Source organism: Malaclemys terrapin, chromosome 1, assembly GCF_027887155.1.
Source record: "Malaclemys terrapin pileata isolate rMalTer1 chromosome 1, rMalTer1.hap1, whole genome shotgun sequence".
NCBI lineage: Eukaryota > Metazoa > Chordata > Testudines > Emydidae > Malaclemys > Malaclemys terrapin.
This window is the reverse complement of record NC_071505.1, coordinates 149,479,542-149,506,074: the sequence shown is the minus strand read 5'-3', so window position 1 is coordinate 149,506,074 and position 26,533 is coordinate 149,479,542. Positions and strand designations below refer to the sequence as shown.

The window sequence follows — 26,533 nt, the reverse complement described above, 5'->3', positions numbered from 1 at the left end:
ACTCCAGGCTGTGTCCAAGTTTGACCTTCCTCCCCAGACACATAGGACTCTGCCATTTGAGTAAAGAGAGAAGTCTCTTGGCTGGCACTTCCGTTAGGTCCCTTATCCTTGCTTAGGACCCAGCCGCTAGAAGGCAGCCTGGTCACATATACTGAGCCAGTAAGTTACACTGTCTTCCTTTATAGCCACACAATGCTGTACTTGCTATCAGCGCTCCACAAAACACAAAGGGGCCAGCCGTGGATGTAGCGGTGTCCCTGTTAGGTTGGCCCCTGAGCTCCTGCCTCCTACCCCACATATCTGAGACCACCTGCTTCATAATGTGAGGAAGGGAAACAACTCCCATCTCACCTCTGTGTGGGAGTTATTTATTGTTATTTATTATTATTAATCATTAATAATAATAATAATCACAATAATATAAAAGTAATGAAAAGGTTAAAGTCTTGGTCCCAGGAGGACTCAAACCTACACTTACTGTCATGCCCCCTGCTATCTATCTCTGGTGCTTACATGGACCCGTTACTGTAGTAGCACAGTGCCTTGCAGCCTGTAATATATTTATCCTCACACCACCCGTGTGAGCTAGGGAAGAGCCATTATCCCCATTTCAAACATGGGGAACTGAGGCACAGAGAGACTGAGTGACTTGCCCAGGGTCACACAAGAAATCTGTGGTAGAGAAGGGACTCGCACTCGGGTCACTCAGCTAATGTGCTAAGCTCCCTCTCTCCCACCATACTGGTATCAGGGCACTGCCCCTCCACAGGCTCTTTACCTGGAAGAGCAGGAAGGGGAGCTGGGAGTGTTGGGAGTTCAGGGGCCAAGCTGGTAGCAGCAGCTCTATGGTTCTCAGGAAGCATGGTCACAGTCACTGCTTTTATTGCACAGGCGAAACCTCAGTCTTTGTGGCTAATGAAAATTTTATTCCTTTAGGCCTCCAGGGGGAGCACTGGTGCAGCCACTGTCTGGTAGATAGGCATGCGGGAAGAGGCCCACTGGGAAGGGCTCAATACATGCGCTCAGCACCTGAGAAGACTCCCCGAGGAACCAGCCTCAGGAGAACAAGGGGAGCAAAGTCTGGCACACGCTGGTCTCAAAACCGCTCAACAGTGAGGCACTCTGCTGACAACGACAGTGGTGAGTCCTCAGCTGACAACAGGCAGTGTTGCTGCTGTGCAACTCAGTGTGTGAACATGGATTGCGGTGCTGCAGAAAGATTAAATCTCCATTACTATGCTTGGCTTTTGCTGCCTGTGGCATGGCACAGGCTGCTCATTTAATAATGGGACTGGGAGCTTCTGCATCCATAGAGCTGAAAGGAGATGCTGGAAGTTGTATGGTAAATGAGGCTGGGGACTTCTGGAAGAAAAAGGATGGTCTTTGGTTATGACCCAAAATTGGCATCTGAATTGTGTCCTTGTTTCCGCCATGGACTTTCTGTGTGATGGCGAGCAAGTCACTTCCATCAATGTTTTCAGAAGTGGCCACTAATTTTGGATACTTTGTTAATTGGCTGCCCAACCTGAGAACCCTAGGACCTGATTTTCAGAAGTGTGGATCACTCACAATCCATATTGAAGTCAACAGTAGCTGTAGCTGTCAGGGGCGCTGGAACAATTTATAAAGTGAGGGTGCTGAGAGCCATCGAACCAAACTATAAACCCTGTATATAATGGAAACTGCTTCCAGTCGGGGTGCAGCAGCATCCCCTGCACTGCTGGTTCCAGCACCTTTGGTAGGTGCTCAGCAATTGTGAAAATTCAGGCCGAAGATGTCTCAAGTTGGACACCCAATGAATGAAGCACCCTAAATTAGTGGCCCGTCCTGAAAATGTGGGCTTTAATGACTCTGTGCCTCAGTTCCCCTCCTTTCATAGGGATGTTTTAAAGGTAAATTAATTAATACCTGTGAAGCACTCAGATTCCATGGTGATGAGAGCCATAGAAAACTCCACGAGGAGATTAATAATTCCATATGTAGTGCATGGTTTGGATGATGTGTCATATATAATGCAGGGGCCAGACAATGATTGAGGGGGATAAAAAGATACATTGATTAACTACCCAAGCGGTGAACACCATCTTTGCTGTGCGTTGAATGAGGCAGGGGACCTGTGCAAAAAACAGAATGTGACTGTAAAGCCTGTATTAGAATTAATATGTATAAGGAAGCTGAATTAAAATTAAATTAGAAAAAAGAATAGTAGGCATCCTTCAGCCCATTGCTGTATCCATCCTTTGTCCATTTGCTCTGCAGTTATTCAGGTCTGACGCACAACAGCAGTAATGCTACAAATTCGGTACCTCAAGAGTCAAATTTTCAACTAGCTGAAGTGTCACTATAGGGCTTAGAAGTTACCCCCTTGGGATGAATGGGTTCACTAACAGCTCTCTTCGGGCTGTTGTTTCAGATTGCCTGCAGATTCAGGAAGGCAAACAACTGTGCATTGGGTATCCTAAATTCACATTTGGGAGGTATTCTTCACAACCATCAAGGCTAAAAACTTGTTCTTTAAAAAAATTACATGGAAGCTTGCACTCTGTAGTATTTGAACCAGTTGTGGCAGGCAGATAAAATACCTTAATGGCTCAGTTCTGGAGAGTGATGAGACCAGTCACATGCTTAAATTTAAACATGGGCTTAAATGCATTGCTGGATCAAGGCCAGAGTGCTCGGCACCATTCAGGATCCAACCCTAGGTGAGCTGGACCTAGTCTGTTAGCACTGAGCTAGCCTTTGCTGGTATCTGTCACTCTCTGTACAAGTACCAGGTAGCTTACTCCATACTCTGTTCTGAAAGGTAAGGAGATGCCTGGGCGTTGGAAGCTCTTTGCAGCATGCTAAGGAGACGTAACCTTCTGACCACACTCCTGATCGTTTTGCCATGGGCTCTTCTTCTAACCTTGTGGCATCAGTACCCAGCCACCCGCTACCTCATCCTGCTGAGAAGTAAGTGCAAGCGACTCTGCTCTTCACACGGTTATGGTTTGATCATAACAGTGTCACAGCCAGGGTGTTCCTGAAATGCATGCAAGGAATTATTGATGTGAGCGCTTGATAGGAAACGCTTCACAGAAAGGGTGAAACAAAGAGAAACTTGCCCAAAGGACCCCTCAGGGACTGACTTCTGCAATCAGGCAGGCAGTCCTTAAGAACACTCTCCGTTGTTTGCGGGAAGTCTGAGAGAGAAGCCCACGCTAGACACTATGGCTGAATGGCCCAGATCCTCAAAGGTTTTTAGGCACGTAAGTCCCATTGATTTTAGTGGGCTCTAGGTGCCTAAATACCTTTGGGGATCTGGGCCAGTCTGCTTGAGGAATTCTTTTGTGCAGCAGAGCAACTAGTCTACAGTAGGATTTTTCTGTAAACCCTCCCACCATAGGAGAAGCTGCTGATGTTTTGGCGTTGTATCATGTAGCCCTGCTCTAAGCAGAGTTAGATGGCATGGGGCTTTAAACACGTACCTGGAGTCCTGACTATGCTATTAATCCCCTTCTTTGCTACAACCAATGGTGTTGAACTGGTGGGATAATTTAGGAAACAAATCTGAGAGAGTTAACACCCAGGCCCAACTGAACTAGCCCATGCTTAGTATTGAGAATAATGGACTTCATACAGTCTTGCTATGTAACTTTGAGCTAAGGTAAAATACAGGGAGCAGGCAGGACTCAGGATCAGCCTGCAGGCTGAAGGTAGGGCTATGGGTAAGGGGCTATGGGTAAGAGAGACAGCTGCTTTCTGGTTACGGAATGGGACATAGTGTTGACTTGGCTGGTTTCTGCAAATGGAGTTGCTTGTGTGCAGTTTGCTGTTGTTTTTGCCATCTCTGTTCAAAGTAAACAGGACTGGGGTCCATTTTGTGAATAAAGATAGACTAACAGGAAATACCTGGAGTCTGTGTCCTGGATTTCCTCTTCCAAACAAAAGATGGCCCACTGCAAAGCTCCAAAGTGTGCTACCACTCAGCACAGAGGTAACAACCACAGTGGAGCTCCAGTTCTCACACCGCTCTGCAATGCATGGGTGGGTCACAGAGCTTTTCCATCTAGGCCACAGGGCTGATTCAGTCATAGAGTGACGTGTCAGCCATCAACCAATAACATTATGTAACCCCACTTGTAACGTCAGCATCCCTGGACGGGTCATCGGCAGCTGGGACTGAATTTGTGACCTCTGGATCTTAGTGCATGAACCTCTACTGCTTGGGCTAAGAGTCAATGCTCTGGCAGACTCATTGATAGATGGCTTAGCCATCACTAGAGGAGGACAGAGCACCACACTGAGAGGGCATAGATTGCAGTGGCTTGTAGATCCTATCTGAATTTTTCAACCACCACATTTTTTAACAAAACATGGCCTTTTTTCTAATTTAGAAATTTGAATTAATTTTTTGGAAAATGAACTTTTTGGTTGTTTTTCTGTTTAACGTTGTTGTTTTTTCCTCTCCCCCTTTTGTCCTTTCCCCCTCTCTTTTTTCAAAAGTAAAATGTCAGGAGTCGGGAGGGGAGAAAGGGAGAAAAATGAAAAACAAAAAAATGCATTTTAATGAAAAATTTCCAATACACATTGTGACCCTCTGTACCTCAAAATAGCACCGCAATTCCAGATTGTACCCCGGGTGTATGGCACAAACATTTATCATCTTTCCCTTTCGAAAACTGCAGAAGGAAATGACTTCGGAATTTTTTTAAATCGTTTACAAAAATGATTTTCCATTTTTCAACCTGCTGCAGTGACCTCCTCCACTGCTGTACCCTGCCTGAGACTCATTTAGAGTTTCCTCTTTCCAAAGACCTAATGAATTTTAAATCAGGGTGGAGAAACAAAGAGCACAGTTACAAAACAGGGTGACACATTCATCACATTAAAGCTGTTTATTTCCATGTAGTCTCTTCACTAGAGCGGATGCAGGGTTTTCAAGTAACCAAGCAATATGGTTGCTGTAGTTTCAGAGGTTGGGAGGGGAGGCACGGCTGAGAATCTCTCCATCTGAAGAAGTGATGCGCAATATGATAAAGCTGCAGAAACTCTGCTTTATGGCACATTTCCCTGAACCTCAGGGTTGTTCAGACCCAAGAGTTTGGTTCACGACCCAGCCCCTATACAAATTATTTCAGCTTTAGGAATGTAAGTTTAGCACAGTTCTGACATATCTAACACGCTTCGTGTTTGTTGGCTGTAGATTGCCTGTAAAGAGATTACTCTTACCTTGTACCATCAGCGCCACAAGTGAAGTCTAGGCAAAATTTCCTTTCCGCTGACATTTGGCACATCTTCCAGCCCTGAACAGGCTAGGTCAGGAGGAGCTCATGTCCTACCATTCACACATTCATAAAGGTCCCACCTGTGTAGTTCTCAATCTATTCTCCATGGACCACAAGTAATCTGCAGGGTGAAACCTCTTGAGAACCAAGCAGTAGGGGGAGGGGAGAAATGGGCCTATGAAAGGATCATTCTCTTATGAAGTGAAAATGCAGAATGAAAATGTTGTAGACCCAGGGCTCTTGCCCCAGATAGATCATAGATAGTTATCAAATGTCACCTAATGTAGCGGTTATCAGGCTGTGTTTTAGTCCCTAACTTCCATCTTCTTTTTGCCTCAGAAGAGACAGATGAAAATGCCACAGCTAAAGCTCGCTTCAACGGTACATCCCCGTTGCGGGAAGAAGGGCTCCCATCATGCAGCTGGCAGCAAGCCTCGGGGGTGGCTCCAAAAGTCATCCAGAACTATGTGTATTCCCGGCCTCCTCCCTGGTCGGACACTCTCCCGACCATCTTTGTAATCACGCCCACCTACACCAGGCCGGTGCAGAAGGCTGAGCTGACCCGGCTAGCCAACACCTTCCTACATGTGCAGAACCTGCACTGGGTGGTGGTGGAGGACTCACCCCGGAGGACCAACCTGGTGTCCAACCTGCTGGAGAAGGCGGGGCTCAATTTCACCCACCTGAATGTGGAGAGCCCGCAGAGTCTGAAGATGAGCGGACCCTGGATCCCATCCCACAAGCCAAGGGGGACACTGCAGAGGAACCTGGGGCTGCACTGGCTAAGAGACAGCTTCAACAACACACAGCCACCACAAGGGGTTGTGTACTTTGCTGATGATGATAACACCTACAGCCTGGAGCTCTTCGAGGAGGTAGGAGCCATTGCGCTTCATGAAAGAGAAGAACAAAATGTAGCTGTCGCCCATAAAGACTAGATCCTGCCCTGTGTTCTGCAGTTACAAAGGACCCCAACCCAGTGGTACTAGCATAGTTCTCCTGCACCAAGAGGGAGGAGGATTTGGTAGCCCCAGTCAAGGGCTCCACATCAGTGTGTGCCATGGAGCTCTGCTCCACCGGGGCTCCCTCTGCCTTCACATGCAAGGTGGTTGGGTACAGGGCAAGTGAGGCCAGAAAGCTGATAGCTTTGCAAATGTACCAGCCATTTTTTCCCAGTGAGGAAGGAGTGCTCCAGCCATGGGATGCAGATACAGGGCAACTCCACAGCTGCTCTGTGATCTGCATGGACAATTCCATCCCGCTTTAGCCCCTGCTAAGTCACATGACCATGCTGGTGCCAGGACATGGTGCTAAGCCTTTGTGCCCATGGTGAAAGGCTCCTCTTACAAAGTCTGTTCTGGGAGGTGTTGTAGAGTGAATGCTGTAGACCAGTGGAGGGTCAGGGTGAACTGAGTTGGTTTAAACAAGCCCCAAACAAAAACTTCACTCAAAACTCAAACCTGCCCTTGAGCACTTTATGGAGGTTGGAAAAAGTTTGTTCAACTTTCCAATCCCCCATTGTTTCCCTTTCCTCGTTCCACTATATTCTGGGCCCCAGCTAGGAGAAGAAGAACAAGCATGCAATGAGAAAGGGCTATTCTCATGGTATTTCCAGCCCAGCTAGAAGCAGGAAGCCAAACCAGAAATTTTATGGGAAAGCCAATTGCTCTGAGTTTTCCAGTATATTGCAAACTCAAGGGGATGATCATCCAGTAAGGTTCACCAAAGTGTAGGGCACCACCCGAAACACACGTGCCCAAGTTATCCTATAGACCCCGTTTCCAATCCTCAAAAGTTATTTTGGTCTCCTTGAGGAGGACAAGAAGCCTCATCATCCTTCATTAGTTCATCCTTTCCTGCATCCCCTGTGGGCACTCTTAGGGAGCCCCACACACTTCTAGGAGGTGGCCATGGACGGTACGGGTGAGAGCACAGAGAAGGTTGCTGGGGATGAGGGCAAGGGAGTGTCAGAAGAGGGTGGCTGGCTGTGGAGACTGCTTAAGTCAGTCATAGGGTGGAGTCAGTTGGAATGATTAGTAGGAATCTGGAGGCCTGGTCAGGTTTAGGTGGTTTAACAGCACTGGGAATATTCATGTTTCTAAGGAACAATCAACACAAGGCCAATAAGAGGTTAGAGAGGATCTGAACATTCTGGGAGGAGGGTAGGACTCTGTCTTTCCCCCTCTGTCTCTGGGGGACAGTAGATGGCAGATGATTGGAGGTTAAAGGGCGGTGGAACAGTCAGGTGTTGAGCGGAGGAGAATGATTGGAAGGAAGAGGAGGAGAGGGAAGTAAAAGTGACCTCAGACCTCCAGGGCATTGCAATATCACCTCCCTGGCCCATAGTGTTGGTGGACAGAGTATCCTTCCAAGAGCCATTTGGTTGCATAGGAAGACACAGGTGGTGGATACCAAGTGTCCATAAAACGGAAGAAAGTGAGATTGCTGCTGTGGTCGTGAATAAGGAGAGATTTACCTCTTAGTGATGGGATGATGAAGGGGATGAATGGGAGTGAGGGTGAGTGGGGACAATGGGAAGGTAGGGTGATGAGAATGGGGTTGCTTTGATTTCAGCGTTGTGAAGAAGGGGCTGGGGGATGGGAAGGTGGGCATGTGAGCATCAGAGCAGGGTGTTGAGAAGGTACAAGTACAAAGTCAACAAAGCACTTTAGTGGGCAGGAGGAGTGGGGGTGATCATAAGGATGAGGTGGAGAGTAAAGGATGGGGGAAAGCCTGGGGCATTCTGGAGGGTGGAAGTGAGAAGACAGGAGGCAAAGAATGAAAAGGAGAAGGATGCAAGGAGTTAAAGCAGGGTGGTTCGCGCAGGTGATGCTGGGGGAAAGGAGTCAAAGGGGGATAGAGCAGTAGGGGCATGGTATACATAGGGAGGTGGGGGTGAAATGACAGCATTGAACCTTTCACTGCACTGCTTCTCTCTGGCACACAGATGCGCTATACGAGGAGGGTATCCGTATGGCCAGTGGCCTTCGCTGGGGGTCTGAGGTACGAGTCTCCCATAGTGAGCCCAGCGGGGAAAGTGGTGGGCTGGAAGGTGGTTTTTGACCCTAACCGGCCCTTTGCTATTGACATGGCTGGATTTGCAGTCAGCATCAGACTGATCTTGGAGAGGCCTCAAGCCACTTTCAAGCTGGAGGGAATTAAAGGAGGCTACCAAGAAAGCAGCTTGCTGAAGGATTTGGTGACTATGGATGGACTGGAGCCCAAAGCAGCCAACTGCACAAAGGTCAGCATGACAAGGGATTTCAAAGCACAGCTCCCCCTTCTGGGGTCTACATTAAACCTCCGATATACTCCCTCCCTCCACCCCAGCATTTCAGCCCCCTGCTCCCCCTGTCACGGTCCTTCCCATTCTCCATTGCACCTGACCTTACACCAAAGCACATTAGCACAGAACAATAGTTAGGCAGATCAGTTAATGTCTGTGAAGTGCTTTGCAGATGAAAAACCGTATGAGTCCAAAGAGGCATTATGGTTATTATGCATTATAATTATAGTATTAGAGGTGGGTCCCAGCTGCAGAATTCAGATCCTGATTCCCTCCCCAATTCCAGGGTTTGTAGTGGAAGATTGATCTGGTGTCAGGCTCATCTCTCTTCATTGTTATTGTTTGTTTCATTTATGTGCATATTAATTTGTTGGGTATAAGAGCTCTAATAAACTCTGACGTCGCTTTCATTCAGACACCTAACATATTTTGGAGCCCTAACGGTTCAGGAACTAACACACTGGGATTGCTGGTCTTGATTTATCCATGGAATCCAAACCACCTGTGAACTCTCGGTGTGTTTCTCTGTAGGTTTTGGTCTGGCACACCAGGACCGAGAGGCCAATGCTAGCTAATGAAGGCAAACATGGATTTTCGGACCTAAGGATGGAGGTGTAAAAGGAGAGACAGACCCAGGCTGTGAGTATCCCTGTGCCTTTGACCTTTGTACTGTTCTTGTTAATATCTCTCTGTAAACATCTAAGTGCAGCCTAGTCCACAGACACACCGGCCCCAGACCGGTCTCTTATTTGATCTGTTGAGAATGGTTCTATCGACAATGACTGAATGACCTCAGTGGCTTGCTCTTGCTGCTGAACGTAGTTCCAGTGACTGCTGGTGGTTACTGGAAGGGACTAATGTGACAAACACCAAATTTCCCAACACGCTTTGGATTTCTGGTGGCCTGGGGTTTGAATTCATGGATCAATATCTGTCCCTGAGGTTTTGGTTCCATGTCAAAACCAAATCCAGAAGGGTTTTTCTGGTTCTGGTTCTGATTCTGATGTGACCCAATTCTTATGACATGACTGATCTGGCAAGATTTCCACGGTTACAGCAGAAAAAAACCTTCAAATCCAGCTGAGCTTGTGAGATTTCCATCAATTGCAGGGTCCAGTGGCCAATGTCCTGCCAATGCACGGCAACTGTGAGGGGTTGCTAGAACCCAAGGACTACAGTCACAGGAGGGCTACATAACCTCACTGCAGCCTACAAGAGAGGATTTTCTCCCCCCTGATCATTGCAGAGACCTCTTCTGTCAAGCTGCTTTATTTGACACTGCACTTTCTGCCATGGCACACATCTGTTGCAAGAAGCAGTATGCTGAGTGCCTTGAGACCATGTGCATGTGCTCCCTTTGTCAGCAGTGTTGTCCCCTAGTTTTTGTCTACACTAGGTTTCTTTGTCAAAAACAGCCCCCTCACTCCCCAGTTCAGCTCTATCAGTGGTAACAATAATGGCAGCTCTAGCGTAGGCAAGAAGTTGGTAGCTGCCAGTGTCTTAATCACTGTGTCATCTAGACCTGCTTTGAACTAGTGCTGATCATGCCAAGGCTGCCTCGAGCCCTGTCCACACCATCACTCCCACCATTGCTGAACCACTGGAAAATGAAGAGTAAAAACTCAGCTTTTGCGCGCAGCAGCAGCGTACATCAGGGCTGTGCATCTGTAACCCCTCGGCGGTCAGTGTGTTACAGGTCCCGCTCTGGGCCCGAGACGCAGAGGACTGGGGCTTCTTTAGCTGGCTCTAGCTCAAGCTGTAGAGACTGTTGTGTTTAGCTGTGGGGGTCCCTAGTTCAGTCCCTGGTGTATCAGCTGAAATGGTGCTTGTCACTCACTTGTCACGGAAGACACTGAGATCTCATGGTCATGGGCAGCCATAGAACTCCCTCTCCCCTATATAAACAGACTGATAGGTACTGTTCTGGCTACATATTCTGTTGTGCAGCGTACTCCATTATGGATGGCGGTCATGTAGGTTATACCTTTCTCCACTATTGTGCACCAAAAGGGACACTCTTTCTCTTCTGTATGCTGCTCTCTCCCTCTCTCATTTTATCCCTGATCAGGCACTGAGTCATCCTCTATAACAAATGCCATGCCCGTGCCACATACTATCTGAGGGATGGTTTCCTGCAAATAATTTGTTATAAGAAACAATCTGCAGCCCAGATAGGGCTGAGATATTCATGCACCGCCAGTGGCTTCACTACTGGAAAGAGTTTTGTCCCTTTCTGTGACTGTCCTATCTAGCTCATGTAGGCCAGATTCTCAGCTGGTGCCAACAGGGGCAGTTGACTTCAGTGCCCACTTACACCAACAGTGAAATGGACTCAACATCTTCAGGGTCCATTCAAGGGCAACTGCTCCAATATTCCAGGCTGTGTGTAACCCCCATTCCAGTAGGGATCTCCAAAGCAGCAGATATTTGGCATGAAGACACTTCATTGAAAAGCCCAGCAGCCTCAGGCAAGGGAGACTGCATTGGGAAGTACATCGAGAGCCAGACCACGCTGCAGTGCCTCCACTTAAAATTTTAACCCAGCACCATCAGTGGTGACTGTGCTAAACATCTGAGATCCCCATTTGCGTTTTTTGTCACTGTCCCTGATATCAGACCCGTTGTGTTTCAGAGCGTACCTAGACTCAAGTTTGTAGAGTCGGGTGTGGAGAAGACACAGGTAAAATATTTCTCCCTCATTTGATTCAGGCTTCTGCAGCTGTAGTACTAGGCATATTTTTGTCTTTTAGTAAACATGTGGTGTCTCTCGCCTGGGGATTTGTCCCTGGTATGGGTTAGATCTCTCCGGCAGGGTCCAGTGCCTCTTGGAAGTCTCCCTTCCCTTCACTGTGATAGCTTAGATCCTGGGAATAAGGACCCAGGCAGACACTGCTTGCTGCTGGATTCAACACTTGATTAGCTCCCTGTCAGACTATTTGCAAGGCTTCCTGGCACAGGCTGCAGTGGGGTGCACTTCTCTTGGATACCACAGGCACAGTGCAAGGTGACATACGAGTCATGTAGACCTCACTTCAGCAGGTACAGCCATGAATACCATCTACTTCCTCCTTATCATATGCCCCCGTACCATTGATGGTGCCTCGCCAAATGAGTGCAGTGTGGTGTGAATCTGTGAGAGAACACCGTATTATCCATGTTAAAAGGGACATAAAAAGGGCAAAACAATTATACCCATGTCTTTGTCTTCCTTGTTTATGAGGGATAAAAAAAGGCCTGGAAGTTTAAAAAGTTTCTGCTAGTTTCTGCACTAGAAATTCTGATTTTGCTCACCTTGGTGTACTCTATGGAGGACTGAAGAACTGGTAGGATTAAGGACCTTTAGTGAGGTCCTCAGCCCCCACTCCAACCCCTTTATGCTAGGCAAAAGGACAGGAATGACATAAAGGGGCCCTAAAAAACCCATACCTGGCCCGTGACGGATTCTCTCAGTGCAGGCACTGCAGAAGACAGCTATAAGGATGTTCTTTGAGGACCACCTGCAAACCTTGGCACTGGGGGTGTGCTGGGGAGGACTGGGGGTAGGAGGGGTGGGTCAGAGATGGGGGAAATTCCTAGGGTTATCTAAATTAGGGGCCCCAGAGCAGCTCTAGATAAGGAACACTCAACGATGGCTTAATGCCACCATGGCACCTCCTCCTCCTAGGCTACAAGGTCTGGATTGGACCTCTAAGAGGCAAAACATCGAATCTCACCCTATGTGATTAGTTGAGAGGAGAAGTGGTTATCATTCAGCCTCCTTAAAAGGCTTTTTAAAAAATTGTGTTGGTTAATACTTTGAGATCTAGTGATGAAAATCAGCATATGAGCGAGCTGTATATTATATGATTACTAATAAATACCTATTTACAAACACACTTCAGAGAAAAGCACTCTCTGTTAAACATGCAGTTCCCCTGCCCTGTGAATTAAGAGCTTAAGAAAGCTCACAAGCCACATTTCTGAGACCCCCAATAAGTCCTCCAGAAAAAAACAGGGATGCCGTCCTTCTATTATTAAAAAAAAAAAAAAAAAAAAACAGGGAAGGGGGAAAACATTATTCTGTTTTACCAACCCTTTAGGCCCCCTTCTTGCATCATAAAGGAACAAAAAAGAACACAAACCTCTTTTTTTTTTCTTTGCAGCAGGCATGTGTGTGAGAACTGCTCAGGTGTTCTGTCTAATCTACCGTTACATTTTATATCATCCGTCTCTCTTCTGGGCCTGTGTATTGATTAGAGTCAACACTTCATATGCTATATAAAATAACCATCCTTAAGTACAGTGTTACACGGTATCCTTGTTATATGGCTTCTTCTTGCCTGTGTGGACAGGGAAAAAAATGATAGTGCTGCTTTAGAGAACTGTGATTTAACCCTGGCTAACACCCATCCACGCTTGAGTTACAGCCATGTCAAAGAACCCAGTGACAATACAATTGCCCCTTGACTCAGTTATGGCACTTTGTAGCATAAAGGGTACCCAACCATGCCCTCCAACCCTGGGACTTGTCCCAGGCTATAACATGTTTAAAGAATACAACCACTGTCCCTCTTTCAATAAATTGGGATAGAAAGTGTTGAACTGAGCCGAGGAAACATCCTGGGTCTCCTGATACAGTGTGTGGGATGCAGTCTCGAGGCATTTTGTCTGCATCCATACCTTTCTTACTCCATTTTTTGTTTGGTTCTGCAGGGGTACAGGGGACAGTTTACTCCTGAGATGTGTCAACAGCAGCCTCCCACTTCACCAGCTTTGCTCAGCACTTTGTTGAAACCTTGGAGGAGTGCCCGGGTTATGGCCATGTCTACCAACACCCCCACCGCCCCAAAGTCAGTAAAAACCAGGTCAGGGCTCGTGCGGTACCCCATGACCATACAGAATTTCAGCTTTGACTTTATGCACTGGCCACCAATCCCTGGCTGCAAGAGGTCTCCTGGGTCCTGTGTTTTCAATCACTTGTTGGAAGGCAACTTCATCAGAAACAATCTAAAATCCCCACTGTGCCATCTTTGGGCTGAAGCAATAGCATCCGGGCTGTCCAGTGGACAGAACACTTAGTGTGCATCCTGGGTCCCCCAGCGAGGACATGAAATTTGAGCTTCCGCAAGGCTTTGAGGATTCGGAGGAGGGAGATCTCGTGAAAGCACAAGGGGAAATCCACCAGCATAAGACAGGGTTGTTTTCAAAACCGTGTGAAAGCAAATCCAACCTGAGGGGTGTCCTTCTGAAGACGCAATGCTTGGCAGGGCTGTCTGTCTGAGACACTCTTGGGCAGGGGTCTAAGTGAGAGTACTTAATTCTACATTTCAGAGCTCAAGGAGGCACTTAGGCATCTCCTCTAAGGAATTGGGTGCCTAGGTGCTGATTTGAGAACCTCAACAGAGAACTGGGCTCCGTGTTTGGAAACTGGGGCCACACAGTGTCAAATCTTCATGTGCTGAGTTCTTTGGATAAACACCTTCTCCCATGCCAGGGAGAGGTAGGACCTCACAGCTCCTGTGCCTCATAGGCTGTCTTGCTGTGTGTTCTCTCCGACACTGGAAAGCAGGGGACAGTGCCTGGATGGACTTTAAAGCCCTGTCCCCAGCCCTGGAATCCTTGTTGCACTAGCATGAAACATTTGAGTTGATAAAAAGTCTTGGATTGTATATATGGAATTCTTCTCTAAACTCCAGTCTAGAACCAGATCTCTAAGAAGTGGAGGGGAATGGACAGTGAAGAACCATAAGTCTCTGATCACCCTCTGTGAGGAAGATCAGTGGGACAGAGAACATCACCATCAAGAAACAAACCTTGAGGAACTGGAAGTGAGGAGACAGTAAATGGCAACTAAACAGCAGTGAAAGTGACAAGGACTGAACTTTGAGAAGAATGCCGGCGTGAGCAGAGAAAGGACTGTGTCCAGTCTGGAGCAAGCCTCATTCCCCTGGTGGGGCAGGACACAGGCAGCCTGGATAGAATTCAAAGAAAGAGAAGGCAATAGGAACGGAGGCTGAACAGGATTTAAAGCACAAGTGTTTGTACAGTGAGTGTGTGGGAGGGAGGTTGTTACTCAGATTTCTACAGGAAGAGTCCTTGAACAATCCTAAAAATGCCCTTTCATCACACCTTGGAAACAATTTTCCCTCACGCCATAAAAAAACAAAGCCCCAGGCTTTCAAAATGCGTTGAAGCTTTTCATGGCTGGGGGAATTGGAGCAGGACATGTTATGAGTAACTGAGCCACCACCAAAAAATTTGGGCAGGCAGGCAATTTATCTATTTGTTGGCTTATTTAAATTATGGTCCTTTTCTGCCTATTTCCTGGTTTTTAACCTGGCTCATCTAACATGGTTATGAAAGAGATTTTTTCCTCCCCTGTTATCCCACACTCTTCTAGATCTCACTGAGGAATGGCAGATCTTGCATTCACTGCTGAAATATCATATTTCTTATTTTTTTTAACTGAGGTCTTTAATCAGCAAAATAATCAGAAGCACAGTAATATGGGGAGTAAATTATAAGGGAAAGAAAGATGCTTTATGTGAGAGGGACATGCAGCCTTAAGAGTGTGTCAAATTTTCCCACTCTTCCAGCAGTCGTAGCCTGGACCGAATGTGTGCAAGTGCTTGCCCCAGTCAGAACATGCCCACCATAGAATTTTGGGAAGCTCCTGAGAAAAGGACCACTAAAAATATCTGAGGAGTAGAGATGGGCCTTGTCCCACTCTCAAGGAAGTCAGTAGCAAAACTTCCACTGCTCACTTCGAAGGGAGCAAGTGTAAAAGGGAAAGCGGAAGAGAGATGAAACATATCTGAACAGAAGGCACGAGAGATAATGTAATGGGTGGCAAATAGAGAAACGGAGAGAGGCTTCAGTTTGAGTTTGGAGGGTCTCTGGCCAGTGCCCAAATGGGTCGATGTCCACTAACTGGCCACCATTTTGGCCATCTCAGTTTGGAGGCGAAGAAGTGAATAGGCCCTGGAGACTGAACTCCGCACTTGCTCCTAGAAAGAGTCCTTCCAGGGCAGGGGTGTGGCACAATGGCAGGGGGGTCGTGAGGGAAGCCTTTCTCTGCCATTGCCCATGCTGTACCTATCCTGGATCCAGAGGTGGTCAGTCTCTAGGATTGTCCATTGTCTGAGCTCTGCGGTCCCTCTCTCACCTGAGTGGGTGGGCCTTTCATTCAGGTGGGCCCAACCCACCAATCCCAGTCATCACATAGGATAGCTCCTTTCACCAGCACTAGACTGACACCAGCATTAAAAAGAGAAAGTGACCTTTTTGCCTCCTTTGTTTCTGGTATAAATGAACGAGCAAGAGAAAGGAAATAAAGGGGCTGATTTAAGATCTTTCACTTTCCCATGGGGCCAGGGTGCCCCTCCACTAGGGGAAGAGGAAGTGACATTGTTCAGTAAAACCCGTTAACTAAGGAGAATTGTAGACTCTGGTTCAAGCCTTGCTTAGGGCCCTAAGTAAAACAATGGAGTTGCTCTGAGTGTAGTACCTAGTGAATGTTTCTATCTAGGTTCTTACATGGCCCTCATCACCATAGTAACTGAGCATCTCCCAGGCACTGGTGGATTTTTTTATTCTCACAGAAATCCTGCGAGAAAGCAAAGTATTATTTTCCCCATTTTACATATGGGGAACTGAGACACTGAGAGACGGAGGCCAACTCTACACTATAGACTTCTTGCTGGCATAGCTGTGTTGGTCAGGGGTGTGACAAGGTGTGATCTCTGACTGACAGAGCTGTGCTGACCAAGGCCCATAGGGAGATGCAGTTATGCCAGCAAAACTGTGCTTTGTCTGGGATAACTTAGTTCACTCGGGAGGCTGGAGTAAGCTATACCAGCAAAAGTACAGTTTTGTCAGTATAAGCTGTGTCCACACTAGAAGCACTTTGCCGGTATAGTATACAAGTGTAGCTATACCAGCAAGGCGTTGCCCGTGTAGACTTGGCCTGAGAATTTGTCTACACTTGAAAGATTTGCCGTTATACCTAAACCAGTGTAGCCATGCCGGCACATCCTTGTAGTGTAGACACAGCTTTGGCCATGTCTACACTACAAAGACTATAATGGCATAGCTACAGTGCCAGCGTAACTCTCTAGGGTAGATGCAGCCTACCGCAAAGAAAGGTTTTTTTCTGTTGCTGTAGGAACACCACCTCCCTGAGTGATGGAGCTAGGTTGACGGACGCATTCTACATAGAATCATAGACTCATAGAAATATAGGGCTAGAAGGGACCTCAGGAGGTCATCAAGTCCAGCCCCCTGCACTGAGGCAGCACCAAGTAAACTTCCAAGTAAATTCTTCCATTGACCTAGCTGCATCTACACTGAGGGTTAGGCTGGCATATCTACGGCATTCAGGGTTGTGGATTTTTCAGAACCCCGAGTTCCATAGCTATGTTGGTCTAAATTTTAAGTGTAGACTGGCCTTCTATGGCAAAAAAATAATCCTTTTGCTGGGATAGCCTATACCAGTCTCCCAAGCACAATAAGCTACACCAGCAAAAAAACTTTTGCCAGAACAGCTGTGTTGGCAAAAATCACATCCCTAACCAACATGGATAGGTCTCAGTAGTAGAGCCAGTAATTGCATCAGGCTACAGTCCAGTCTGGGGGTCCGTAATCACAAGACCATTCTATCAGTCTGCACAACTGGTTGTTTCTTCATAGAAGAGACTAAGGGTAGCAGAGAGTGCTAGTAGGAACTCGGGTGCATTTGCAGAGCTATGAGGAGGTCAAGAACTGGAAGAGCAAGAGGTGCCACATGTTAGGATGGCAGCTTTTCAGAAAGGTCCCAAGAGTGGGACAGCAGTGAGTGCTGCAAGTCAGGTTTGAGATGCATAGTTGGAGTTGGGAAGGGTGGATACAGGACTGGAATAACGGGAAACTGTGGGTCTGGTTTGCTGTACTTACAGTGTGGGAAAAGCATCACAGCCCCTGGATTTAAGCAGAATATTAATGTCTGATATTCATATTCTCTGAAATGCATTGGAGTCACCAAACAATGAATATTATTAACCTTTCCTGTTGTAATAGCAAAAAATAATGTTAACAAGAAAGAGAGAATGGCCAGGAAGTCATTTGTTTATAATGAATTGTACTGGGGCATTATTAAATATGCTGTGAAATGGTCAGTATAGAACTGTGGTCTTGCTTACAGTGCAAGCAGCTGCCTCCTTCCAGAAAAAAGGCAGTGACTTTATAATAGAGAATATACTGTGGAGGGAGCCTCTGTTCTAAGTCAGAAGGTTTCCAAGGGCCTTCTCTTGAGTATAGTCTTCATCTGATGCTAGAGCCATGAGGGAGGAAAGGTAGTATACAGTTTCCTTCCTCCAGGGCTGTGGAGGCTGCAGATGTGATGGGGGTGAGGGATAAGATGGAGGGGAAGATGATTTCATTGTCTAAATTCCTCAGATCATGGCTTCTCCACCCCAACCTGATCTTAAGGTGGCATGGTCCTTAAGGCTGGTGACATTGAAAACTAAAGTGACCCATAAAAAAGACACTAAGAGATGCAAACCAGGGTTGGTGCTGCTTACCCCTAAGAAGCCATCACTGATGAGTTGCCTGTTTGTCTTCACTCAGGGAGGGGGCAATACAATTAAGGAAGTGGATGAGTGGGATATGGATATGTAAGGACAGTCAGTTCTGAATCGCAAGGTGGAACAGGAGGGACCAGGAAAGGTTTACAAAAGCTGAAAACCTGGTTCTTCTCCATCTGAAATCTTTCTCCCTTCAGTTCTTCTGCACACTGCATTTTGTATATGTTTTGGTTTACTATTCTAGGAGGGAGGCCAATCTCAGGCCCTACGGGACTGGCACAGAAATGCTAAGGCAGTAAATCCCAAACTATGGACCACAGAACACTTGGTCTGTGGTGAGCTAGCTTTTTCCATGGTTCTAATACTCCTCAATGTTTCCACCTGCTAAATCAGATTAAAATAAGTTAAAAATACATGAACTACTTTCCTAATATTACTTTTCCATGCAAGCAATTGCTGTGATTTCCACAGGAGTGTTCCACAGCTGTGAATCAGAGGATTGGATCAAGGCAACTGCAAATGGGAGAGAGGGTCTGGCTTGTACAGTTGTGAACAGTACCGGGTTTACGGCGCCATGGCCCTGGGCCCAGAGTTAGAAGGGGCCCCGGCCAGCCCGATCCCCCGGCCGGCTGAACTGGCCAGGAAAGCTGCCCCCGCCCCGCCTCTTCCCACCCCTGTTCCACCCCCACTCTGCCCCTTACCCCCAAACATCCTCCCTTGAGTTACGCATCCTGGGAGACTGCAGCAGGGGTCGGGCCCGCCCTGCACTCACTAGGTGGCGGGAAGTGGAGCGACCTGGCCCCAGCCCGCTCTGCTGGCTCCCAGCCACGCTGCCCGTGAGTGCTGGGGGGCAGTTCTCCCCTCCCCCCCAGTCCAGGAGCCAGGGGAGCAGAGAGGAGCGGGCTGGGTCTGGATCACTCTACTTCCCGCTGCCCCATGAGCATGGGGTCGGGCCCACCCTGCAATCACTGGGCGGCAGGAAGTGGAGCAACCCAGCCCCAACCTGCTCCACTCCGCCAGCTCGTGCTGGCAGTTTCCCCCCTGCCCCCCAAGCCTGGGGAGGAGATGGAGCGGTGGGGAAGGGGAAAGGGCATGGGCTGGGGAAGAGAAGGGGATGGGGGAAGTGGAGGCAGGGGGGAAGCTGAAGCCCAGCATGCGGCATCACATTGGCAGAAGCTGGGCCTTCCTGTTAAGCAGGCCTATCAAACCCTCACCCTGACAAGCCCCACCCCCCCTGCATCTGTACCACCCCAATGAGCCCCCCCCAGACACCCTCCCCACTGATCCCCAACCACCTGTATCCTCACCCAAATGAACCCCACCTCCCCTGCACCTAGACCCCTCCCCCCTCGCTGAGCCCCAAACACCTTCACCTGTGGGAAGTGGGGGCTGTGTGATCAGGAATGGGTGGGAAGATGAGGGCTGAGTGATGGTGAATGGGAGAGCACATGAGTCCACCTGATGATGAATAGGAGATGCTCCACACAATCACAGATGGGTGGGGGCATAGTCACATAGACAAGCTCTGTATTAATATGTGGCATGTGGGCTCTACTTTAACAGAAAGGTGAGGGCTTCCTGAACCAATGGTATAATCACTGATAACAGTGTTGCCCACTCCTAGGAGTTCATCAGGAGTAACATGATTTTGGCCACTGCTGCAGCCAGTCTCAAGATGAATCCAGAGGTGCCTGCCATCATGGGAGAACTTCAGCCCTGCCTGGGAGGGCGGGGTCAGAAGTCCCCTCTGATTGGCTGCTTTCCCCACTGCCCTGCCTCCTGGAGAAGAGCAGCCAATCAGGGCTGCTGCGGGAGGCAGGCAATGTTCTCACCCCTCCCCTCAGGAGGGAGAGGAGTTTTGAGGAGCAGAGGCACCATTCTCACAGGATTGGGGAAGAGGGAGCAGAAAGAGTCCAGCAACTCAGGGGGGCTCCACTTTCCCCTTCCCTTCTCCATCCCTGCAAGGCCAAGCCTGGAAGGGAGAGAGGGGTAGTGAAGAATACGTGGAGTTGGAGGCCTGGGAGCTGGAACTGCCCCCCTCTCCCCCCCAGCAAAGGCCCACTTAGTTATGTCACATGTTCACATCTGCAGACAGGTCACATAAGAAGCAACATGGGACTTGCCAGCTATGAGTATAGCGCCAGGATGGCCAAACTTACTGACCCTCTGAGCCACATATGATAATCTTCAGAAGTTCGAGAGCCGGGCTCAGTTGCCAGGGCTGAGGACTTCAGCCCACTCCTGCTGAAGCCCCAAGCCCCGGCAAGTGCCTCCCGCGGGCCTGAAGCCCTGAGACCCCCCTCCCTGCAGGGCAGAAGCTCTTAGTGCCACCACCCTGCCACAGGGCAGAAGCCCTGAGCTCCCCCCACCCCAGTCTGGTAGGTGGAGAATAGAGTGGGGACGTAGGGGGCTCTGCGAGCCGCACTTTAACTATAAAAGAGCCACATGCAGCTCGTAGTTTGGCCACCCCTGCTCTAGGGTCTGTATTGCCAGAAGGCAGCAAATACCCTGGTGAAGTGGAAAATCCTCCCCAAAAGGAGATTGCAGCAGTGTAAGGCAGCCAAAACCTCCTTCGCACTGTGGAGCATGCAGCCCACAAACAAGATCCCCAAAGGAGGATTGCACCGCATGGGTCAGGCAGCTGAGGGCTTTTACAGTGAAGGGATTAAAGCTGCCCTCCACTCTCCCTGACACTATCCCTATAGGGGAGCATCAGCTGCCCCCCCCCCCCGGAGCCCACTGGCAGTGCCATTTGCATCTCGCTGCACCAATGGCCCTCCTATCCTGTCCCAACAGAACTCAGAATTCACTGCAAAAGATACCACCTGTGTGGAGCAGCAAACCAAACTAGACACCGGCAATCCTCCTAGGGGTAGTTTTTTTGAAGTCCTCAAGTACATAACTCACTCATAAAAGCCAATGGACAGAACCCCCTTCTCATGACAGCATGGCAACAAGGGCCATCCCCTGAGAACACACCTCTAAGGGAGGTAGTTATCACCTCACCTTTAACTAAGGAGCCAGACCTGGCCTCTGCATTAATTAGCCGCCCCTGGGATTAAGGCAGACAACCACTGTGCTGCTTTTCACAGGGGAACAAGGCCTGGTATAGGTCCCATGGGGGAGAAAGAGAGAGAAAGTGAAAAAGAATGAATCTCATTAAATGGTGTGAGGTACTTTTCTCATTCTGGTGTCAAGTTCGAGGTGAAATTACGCTTGGAGGGAGGGGGACAGTGAAGCCCCCCTGAGATGTCCACAGTCCCTTGCACAAACTTAATTTCAGGCTCTGCTGAAGTTCTGCATTTTATAGATAGATAGACACACACACACACACACACACAGGCGTTTAATTTCTCAGGCAGCTGCATGAAAATGAGAAAGACAGACCGTTGGCTGTGAAGATAGCCCTGCGCCTGGTGCTTAAATAGCCACTCTAGCATTGTTTCTCTCCTCCTTCCCCCCATGCCACTGCAGCTGAGCTCAGGCGTTTTTAAAATGCCTGCCATCTCCCTAGCACACTTCAGTGGAGCCAGTTAATTTTTTTTTAAGCAGTCAAGTTAACTTTTCTTTCCAGACATCGCAGGTTTCTAAAGCAGCATTCACAGTGGGAAATGGTGACCGGCTCAGCGGTTTGGCCTGGGATGGAGCCAGGAAGTTCTGACCCAGCTGCAGATCCCAAATCCAAACTTCCTCATTATTTGGGGGATGTGTGGAGAGGGATTCTGGTTCAGTCATTCAAGCGAAAATGGCTGGGAAACAATGGGTCTTGCTTCTGGTTTAATGGGAGCTTGGGGCAAAGGGTCCAGGTGACTCAAACATCCTGACAGTACAGTGTTACCCCTTTTTAACCCAAGCAGTTAGCCAGTTTTTGTGGTCCTGTGGGGTACAGTTAGGAGCAGAAATGGATGATGAGTCATATTTCTTTGATGTTTATTTACAAAGAATGTACAAAAGCCTGTTTTGGTTGGGTTTTTTTGTTTGTTTTTAAACACAGGGACTCAAATAACAGGAGACAGTTTCTTAGCTCACAGTTCCAAGCCCCTTTCCAGCTAGCGCTTAGCCCAAAAGAGCGCTCTCAACCTTTTTTCAGGGTCATGTTACCAGTGCTCCTATGACTGTATCCTTAGCTTTATGCTGCTTCTTTCTCAGCTTCTCGCTGGTGTTTCTCACTGCTGTTCTCACACATAGGCCTGGTCTACACTATGAGTTTAGGTCGAATTTAGCAGTGTTAAATCAAATTAACCCTGCACCCGTCCACACAACGAAGCCATTTACTTTGACATAAAGGGTTCTTAAAATTGATTTCTGTACTCCTCCCCGACGAGGGGAGTAGCGCCGAAATTGACATTGACATTTCAAATTAGGGTTAGTGTGGACACAATTCAACGGTATTGGCCTCCGGGAGCTATCCCACAGTGCACCATTGTGACTGCTCTGGACAGCAATCTGAACTCGGATGCCCTGGCCAGGTAGACAGGAAAAGCCCCACGAACTTTTGAATTTCATTTCCTGTTTGCCCAGCATGGAGAGCACAGGTGACCACGCAGAGCTCATCAGCACAGGTAACCATGCAGTCCGAGAATCAAAAAAGAGCACCAGCATGGACTGTCTGGGAGGTACTGGATCTGATCGCTATATGGGAAGAGGATTCCGTGCTAGCAGAACTACGTTCCAAAAGACGAAATGCCAAAACATTTGAAAAAATCTCCAAGGGCATGATGGAGAGAGGCCACAATAGGGACTCACATCAGTGCCACGTGAAAGTTAAGGAGCTCAGACAAGCCTATCAAAAAACAAAGGAGGCAAACGGTTGCTCCGGGTCAGAGCCACAGACATGCCGCTTCTATGCTGAGCTGCATGCAATTCTAGGGGGGGCCGCCACCACTACCCCACCTCTGACCGTGGATTCCGAGGAGGGAGTACTCTCAGCCATGCCTGAGGAGTCTGCGGACGGGGAAGATGATGAGGAGGAGGAGGATGTCGAGCTTGTGGAGAGCACACAGCACTCCGTTCTCCCCAACAGTCAGGATCTTTTTCTCAGCTTGACTGAAGTACCCTCCCAACCCTCCCAAGGCATTATCCCAGACAATGAGGCCATGGTAGGAACCTCTGGTGAGTGTACTTTTGTAAATATAAAACATGGTTTAAAAGCAAGCGTTTTTTAATGATTAATTTGCCCTGAGGACTTGGGATGCATTCGCGGCCAGTACAGCTACTGGAAAAGTCTGTTAACGTGTCTGGGGATGGAGCGGAAATCCTCCAGGGACATCTCCATGAAGCTCTCCTCCATGAAGTACTCCAAAAGCCTTTGCAGAAGGTTTCTGGGCAGTGCAGCCTTATTCCGTCTTCCATGGTAGGACACTTGACCACGCCATGCTAGTAGCAAGTAATCTGGTATCATTGCATGACAAAGCCTGGCAGCGTATGGTCCCGGTGTTTGCTGGCATTCAAGCAACATCCGTTCTTTATCTCGCTGTGTTATCCTCAGGAGAGTGATATCGTTCATGGTAACTTAGTTGAAATACAGGAATTTAATTAAGTGGACAAAGGTGGCCGTTCCTACTGGCCTGTTTGCCTGTGGCTGAAAAGAAATCCTTCCCTGCAGTTAGCCAAGCAGGGGGTGGAGGTGGAATCATTGGCACTGAGCTTTTCGTGATTGGCTGGCAGGGATCTTCCCTGATATCAGCCACGCGGTTGTAGGGAGGGGTAAAGCGATCATCCCAAAGAATTAGATGGAGGGGGTTAGTTTGCTTTCTGCAGGGATCTTCCCTTATACCAGCCACGCGGTGGGGGGAGGGGTAAAGCGATCATCCCAGAGAATTGGATGGGTGTGGGGGGGGTTAGTTTGGTTTCTGCTGCTGCACGTTAACAGGAAAACCGCAGCACACAATGGGGTTTGCTTGGTATGGGAAAGGAGGGCGCTGCTTTTATGAAGGTTGCAGAAGCCGAAAGACAATGGCTTACCATGGCCGCATGCAAGCCGAATTCTGTTGCCCAGCCCTGCGTCTGTGATCTCTAACACCAAAGCCGCAGGCACTCAATATAAGATGCAAAATGTGACCTTGTACCGAAATAACATGTGCTATGTAATGTGAATAGTGTTGTTCACCGTGAAAGAATTTAAGCATTGTTCTGTAAAATGTATCTTTTTAAATACTTCTCTCTCTTTTTTCCCTCCCTCCCGCAGCTGCAAATTTTTCAAGCCTCCCACTTCTGTCCCGAAGGCTATCTCAGATAAGGCAGCAAAAAAAACGCACGCAAGACGACATGTTTTCTGAAATCATGCAATCGACCCGCAATGAAAGAGCTCATCTGAATGAGTGGAAGGACACGGTATCAAAGTACAGGAAAGATGCCAGTGAACGTGAGGCCATGAGGGACACCCGAGATGAGAGGTGGCAAACTGCAACGCTGGGGCTGCTGCGTGATCAAACGGACATGCTCTGGCGTCTGGTGGAGCTTCAGGAACGGCAGCAGGATCAGAGTGCCGCTGCAGCCCCTGTATAACCGCCCTCCCCCCTCACCATGTTCCATAGCCTCCTCACCCAGACGTGTAAGAACGCAGGGGGGGAAGGCTCCGTGCACCCGCCCACTCCACCCCAGTGGACAGCCCAAGCAAAAGGCTGTCATTATTTTGAACTTTTGAAGTGGCCTTTTCCTTCCCTCCTATCCGCCTCCCAAACCCCACCCGGGCTACCTTGTCAGTTCTCTCCCTATGTTTATAATCAATTAATAAAGAATGCATGATTTTTAAATGATAGTGACTTTATTTACTTTGAAAGCAAGCTGTGATCGAATGGGGGAGTGTGGTTTGCTTACAGGGAATGAGCCAATCAAGGGGGCGGGTTTTCATCAAGGAGAAAAAAACAGAACTTTCACACCGTGGCCTGGCCAGTCATGAAACTGGTTTTCAAAGCTTCTCTGATGCGCAGCGCTTCCTGGTGTGCTCTTCTAATCATCCTGGTGTCTGGCTGCGCATAATCAGCGGCCAGGCGATTTGCCTCAGCCTCCCACCTTGCCATAAAGGTCTCCCCCTTACTCTCACAGAGATTGTGGAGCACACAGCAAGCAGCAATAGCAATGGGAATATTGGTTTGGCTGAGGTCTGAGCGAGTCAGCGACCCTTTAAACGTCCAAATGCACATTCTGCCATCATTCTGCACTTGCTCAGCCTGTAGTTGAACAGCTCCTGACTACTGTCCAGGCTGCCTGCGTATGGCTTCATGAGCCAGGGCATTAAGGGGTAGGCTGGATAACTATAGGCATTTCAACATCCCCAACAGTTATTTTCTGGTCTGGGAAGTAAATCCCTTGCTGCAGCCGTTTAAACAGATTAGTGTTCCTGAAGACGCGAGCGTCATGAACCCTTCCCGGCCATCCCACACTGATGTTGGTGAAACGTCCCTTGTGATCCACCAGTGCTTGCAGCACCATTGAAAAGTACCCTTTGCAGTTTATGTACTGGCTGCCCTGGTGCTCTGGTGCCAAGATAGGGATATGGGTTCCATCTATCGCCCCACCACAGTTAGGGAATCCCATTGCAGCAAAGCCATCCACTATGACCTGCACATTTCCCATAGTCACTACCCTTGATATCAGCAGCTCTTTGATTGCATTGGCTACTTGGAGCACAGCAGCCCCCACAGTAGATTTGCCCACTCCAAATTGATTCCCGACTGACCGATAGCTGTCTGGCATTGCAAGCTTCCACAGGGCTATCGCCACTCGCTTCTCAACTATGAGGGTTGCTCTCATCTTGGTATTCTGGTGCTTCAGGGCAGGGGAAAGCAAGTCACAAAGTTCCATGAAAGTGCCCTTACGCATGTGAAAGTTTCGCAGCCACTGGGAATCGTCCCACACCTGCAACACTATGTGGTCCCATTAGTCTGTGCTTGTTTCCCAGGCCCAGAATTGGCATTCCACGGCTATAACCTGCCCCATTAACAGCATGATCTCCAAAGTGCAGGGGCCCGCGGTTTGATAGAATCCTGGGTCCATGTTCTCATCACTCTCGTCACCGCGCTGCCGTAGCCGACTCCTCCTCGCCTAGTTTTGCAGGTTCTGGTTCAGCATAAACTGCAAGATAACATGCAAGGTGTTTACAATGTTCATGACTGCTGTCTTGAGCTGAGCGGGCTCCATGCTTGCTGTGGTATGGCGTCTGCACTGTTCACCCAGGAAAAAAGGCGCGAAACGGTTGTCTGCCATTGCTTTCCCGGAGGGAGGGGCTGGATGTACCCAGAACCACCCGCGACAATGTTTTTGGCCCCATCAGGCATTGGGATCTCAACCCAGAATTCCAATGGGTGGAGGAGACTGTAGGAACTATGGGATAGCTATGGGATAGCTACCCACAGTGCAATGCTCCGGAAGTCAACGCTAGCCTCGGTACATGGATGCACACCGCCAAATTAATGTGCTTAGTGTGGCCGCATACACTC

At 48.5% G+C, this 26,533-nt stretch overlaps 1 protein-coding gene across 4 annotated transcripts; it reads left to right on the top strand.

The window, feature by feature from the left end:
* The first annotated feature begins 1,058 nt into the window (after positions 1-1,058).
* Positions 1,059-24,850, top strand: LOC128845169 (galactosylgalactosylxylosylprotein 3-beta-glucuronosyltransferase 1-like). Of its 4 annotated transcripts, none has more exons than XM_054043558.1 (6): positions 1,059-1,140; positions 2,804-2,952; positions 5,607-6,142; positions 8,215-8,511; positions 9,085-9,192; positions 24,280-24,850. In XM_054043558.1, the coding sequence occupies exons 2-5, from the start codon at positions 2,841-2,843 to the stop codon at positions 9,169-9,171; spliced, it is 1,032 nt and encodes a 343-aa protein (XP_053899533.1). In that variant the 5' UTR covers positions 1,059-1,140; positions 2,804-2,840; the 3' UTR covers positions 9,172-9,192; positions 24,280-24,850. The 4 variants fall into 4 exon arrangements, with proteins under 4 accessions (XP_053899533.1, XP_053899542.1, XP_053899530.1 ...); XM_054043567.1 differs by lacking the exon at positions 24,280-24,850 and adding an exon at positions 13,246-13,806; XM_054043555.1 differs by lacking the exons at positions 9,085-9,192; positions 24,280-24,850 and having other exon boundaries at positions 8,215-8,691.
* The last annotated feature ends 1,683 nt before the right edge of the window (positions 24,851-26,533 follow it).

Bases quoted from the DNA above. Each gene is read 5' to 3' on its own strand.
- LOC128845169 (XM_054043555.1), top strand. From the start codon at position 2,841: ATGCTAAGGAGACGTAACCTTCTGACCACACTCCTGATCGTTTTGCCA. The intron at 2,953-5,606 runs GTAAGTGCAAGC...TTTTTGCCTCAG, and splicing joins CTACCTCATCCTGCTGAGAA to AAGAGACAGATGAAAATGCC. The intron at 6,143-8,214 runs GTAGGAGCCATT...TCTGGCACACAG, and splicing joins GCCTGGAGCTCTTCGAGGAG to ATGCGCTATACGAGGAGGGT.